General features: G+C 34.6%; 1 protein-coding gene across 1 annotated transcript; it reads right to left on the reverse strand.

Moving 5' to 3' along the window:
• Positions 1–482: 482 nt before the first annotated feature.
• LOC127417960 (solute carrier family 25 member 53-like) lies at positions 483–3,968 on the reverse strand. The gene is made up of 2 exons (XM_051658256.1): positions 3,448–3,968; positions 483–1,635 (listed from the first exon to the last, which is right to left on the reverse strand). The coding sequence occupies exon 2, from the start codon at positions 1,622–1,624 to the stop codon at positions 740–742; it is 885 nt and encodes a 294-aa protein (XP_051514216.1). The 5' UTR covers positions 1,625–1,635; positions 3,448–3,968; the 3' UTR covers positions 483–739.
• Between the last annotated feature and the right edge of the window lie 323 nt (positions 3,969–4,291).

The raw sequence follows: 4,291 nt of genomic DNA on the forward strand, positions 1-4,291 counted from the left end.
TGGGGTGAGAACTTAATTTTGATCTAAATTTAGAAAAGTAAATAACACACTCATAATCATTATAAAATCGGTTCAAAACCATTTAACTCATTTTTATTCAAAACGATGAGCACAAAATAGGCACTTGTTGGAGACACCAGTTGGACAAAAAGTGTTTGAAGTGGCCACAGAGGCATATTGAAATAAATGAAGAATAATTTGGTTAATAAAGTGGCAGTCAATTAAAGTAGAATGAGAGCAATAAATCAAGCTTTACTGACTTCAAACAACAGACTGGTAGCCTGATAGGACATGGCCAATCAAAGGATTTGATTTTTATCAAAGGATCTGAGACAGACAGAGACAAATAAGATAAATAGACAGATAGACACACAGACAGACAGATAGATAATTATGCCAATAAAGCTTTCTTGACTATTAACATGTTTATTTCACATTTAAATACAGCAGAACAATGATACACATTCTTGTTACAACTCTTTCATTCCTTAACATCGCTTATACAGTACATACAGTACTTATTAATTCGTGCCTCATTATGTGCATCACATCGATTAATACTTCAAGCATACTGTGATATTTGACATCATTGCAAAATGAAAATCTTCAGCTATCAAATACAGTTTGGTGCAAAAGAGTATTGACCTGAGAAGCTGATTGTGTAAAACAAGGAATACTTCTAATATTGATCGACTATTAACCTGAGAAGATGAAAAAATGAGGTATCTGGCACTGACTATCATCTCGAGTGTCTCTCCAGCTGGTCGTATACGGCAGTGGTGATGCCCCAGGTGATGCAAGAGCGGAAGATCACCAAGAAACCTCCACGGTATAGAAGAACCAGGCTGCGCTGACGGGCCACCCAGAGCTGCTGCCAACTGCTTTTTACTCCCCTGCCTTCACCATCTATTTGTGCCTGCATGTTGGCCACCAGTACAGAGAGAGGGTAGAGAGGTAGACTAATGACCATTGAGTTTATAACACCTGACATAAAGGAGGACGCAACGGGGGGAAAGCCACAAGCCCCAAGAGTATTAGACATGGGGTCTTTTAGGCCAAAATAGAGGCTGTTTCCTAAGGCATTCCGGACGAGTATGGGCAGCAATGCATTGTAGTACCCTGATGCTAAAGGTCTCGAACTTAGTTTGAGTAAAATACTTTTTAAAGTAGGAAGGCTGCTGTCATTCTTGCTGTTTTGCAGCACATTTTGCACACGTTCGAAAGGGGTGAAAAACAAAGCTTCCACCACACCTGCACCTAAACCGGCCAAAGCTGGGAGGACACTCCCGGGAAGAGGGTGTACGAGACAGAGGGAGAGCTTTTGTAAGAAGGTATCCTGAAGGCCGAACAACACAGTTCCATTAAGGGTCCTCATCAGCAGTGGTGGAGCCACACCACGGTACAGTTTCAGTGGCCCTTCTTTGAGTAACTGGGCCACTGCTTGCCGTACTAAGGTGCTGTGCAGCTGTTGCCGGAATACAGTCTTGTAAAATGGGAATGTGACGATGGTGGTCATGGTGGAGAATAGGCTGGAGGTTCCTCCATGCAAGTAGCTGTGGAACCACACCGCAGAATCCGACGATTTGAGATCAGACTCTTGGTTGGGTTCAGAATCACTTGTCATCTTTGGTGCTGCTGGGGTAGCAAATATGATAAAGAAAGTTGATTTATATCCATTATACTCTAAAGAAAACTAACAAACCCTCAGGGAAGACTGAGTAGTTATCTCTAGGGCTATAACTCAGTAACTATAAGATTTTAAGTCAAAAGTCCTATTGCATTAATGCTTGTTTTCTCCAGCAGTGGTCATCTATGTTGGTATCAAACACCTCATTCAAAACGGTCTCATTTAAATAAGAATATTATTGGTGAATTCAATTCTCTAAACTTAAATGACAAGAAAGCCTAATCAATTTTTTGTAAAAGATGTTGGGTAAACAAGGGAACCGTCTCTTTGGCACTGTTTGCCTCTTGAAAAAAAAATGAAAAAAGCACAGTCGTCACCAAAACTAGTTTCTTTGTTTGTGTGGTATGACTTCTTTGTGATTTCTTTTTTTTTATTTATTTATTTTTATTTTTTTAATGATTCCCTTTTATTGTCTTTTATTGTTTCTTAATTTCTTTATAAAATAAGAATGTAATTATTTTATTCAAAGCTTGATTTGTGGGAGAGTACTTTAAGCACTAATGGGCTTTTTTACTTTCACTGCACTAATATTAAGTTTAAATCTGCTTTCATTTAACTTTTGTGTGCAAATTTATAAATAAATAAAGTGAACACAATTACAGTGGTTTTTCATAAATTTTAGGTTGGGGCAGGTTGTCACATTCGCTTAATATGTATATAAATCTTAGTTTTATACAAATAGACTAATAACCATTTCAATTTTTACCATGTATTAGTTTCATTATTCATAATCACGGTTTTACTATTCAAATTGAGCTGAAACATCATTAAATAGCCGATAATACATTTTAAATACACCCAAAAAATATTTAAGCCTATTTTCAAGATTTATGCATTTCAATTCAATAACAAAATTCCATCAGATTTTATTAGTTTTTTTTATTATTATTAAATTTTACTCTATTCACTTATGAAATTGAAATGCTGAAACCGTAACATATGTACAGATATGTTAATGATTTTTATTTTTTATTTTACTTTAGATAGCATTTCCTCCCTTGCATAAATTTACCATGATTTTACTACATTAAACTTAATTTAACCATGGTAGTTGTAATAAGACCATAGTCAGTGTTGGGTAAGTTACTCTAAAAAAAGTAATTAATTACTAACTACTAATTAATTCATTACATTATTGTACTAATTACTCTGTCTGAAAAGTAATTGCACTACTTATTATTAATTACTTTCTAAAACCCTTTTCAACCTCAACCAGATGAAAAATACAAGGACAGACATCAAACTGTTCTTTAAAATTATTTCAAATTAATCATATAAAATCAAATAAATTATTCATGAACTTGCCAAAGAATTTAAGGGGGCAGCGTTAAATTAGAAAACATATATTTTAACATTATATTACATGTGATTTTTTTTTTTTTTTTCGTTTTTTATTTAGGAAAATAATGAATTTAATCCATTTTGGAATAAGGCTGTAACGTAACAAAATGTGGAAAAAGTGAAGCGCTGTGAATACTTTCCGGATGCACTGTACAGTATTTAACACAATTACATTAGAAGTACCTGTAATTAAATTACTGACAAATTAAGAGTAATCCCTTACTTTTTTCAATGAAAAAGTAATTTAATTATAGTAATTAATTAATTAGTAATGCATTACACCCAATACTGACCATAGTAACCATAAAATTAACCATGGTTACTACAATGTTACTAAACCATGGTTAATTTTTGTAAGGGATATTACAAACAAAGGTATATTTTCTCAAAAGCAGTGTCAATAAAAGCAGGCAACTTACCCAGCTATAAGTCAATGTGTGTTCAATGAGCTGTTACTTTTCCCTTCTTTTAGTGGAATAACGGTTGAAATGCAAAATAGCTTTTATATATATATATATATATATATATATAATTCAAAGAAATCAAGGGTTGTGTCTCTGCAAAAATCAAACACACCTTAAGAAATAGTGTATTTTAATATGCACGCGCTGCAAAGATGTCTAACCTGAAATGAAAATGAAACGCAAAAATCACTCCATTGCAAGGAAGAAAAACAATGTGTCATCATCGGTGTCTGTCAGGGGTTACAGCGATTTAGAGCAAATGCATGGGCGATGTTTCATTGAGAAAACACGTCATTAAAAAAGAGAGCCCAAATCAAATACACAGTGTGAAATTATTTAACCGCAATAACTGTGTTATAAAGGCGGGGTGGGGGGGTCCTTTATTTGCTCTCAGCACACTTGACGCCCCTGCTGAATCCCCAGCCGCTTCTGACGTGTCCGTGACGTCATCCTTCCTGTGATTCCACTAGGTAACACATTTTTTGTTCCTGGGTAGTAAGTGTTATTTCCTAATTGCTTATGCCTCAAAAGTATAGAAAATGGGTATTATTCCCCACAAACTTTGCTTTTGTGACCAGGACAGTGATATTTTGAAATGTACCCATTTACAATGAGAAAACAGGTGCATTTGTGTCTTTTCATTCACATAAAGTCAGAAAACAACAACATATGAATCCAACTTAACATGTATTTATACTAAAGTAATACAAAAATGACTACAAAAGATTTAGAAGTGAGTAATTTTTTCAAGATTTACAACTATACTCTAAATCACTTTCACGAATCAGCCCCCAAATGT

This window comes from Myxocyprinus asiaticus, chromosome 27 (genome assembly GCF_019703515.2).
Source record: "Myxocyprinus asiaticus isolate MX2 ecotype Aquarium Trade chromosome 27, UBuf_Myxa_2, whole genome shotgun sequence".
NCBI lineage: Eukaryota > Metazoa > Chordata > Actinopteri > Cypriniformes > Catostomidae > Myxocyprinus > Myxocyprinus asiaticus.

What these genes read in the sequence shown, in the direction of transcription:
- LOC127417960 (XM_051658256.1), bottom strand. Translation starts at nt 1,624, where the DNA reads ATGACAAGTGATTCTGAACCCAACCAAGAGTCTGATCTCAAATCGTCG.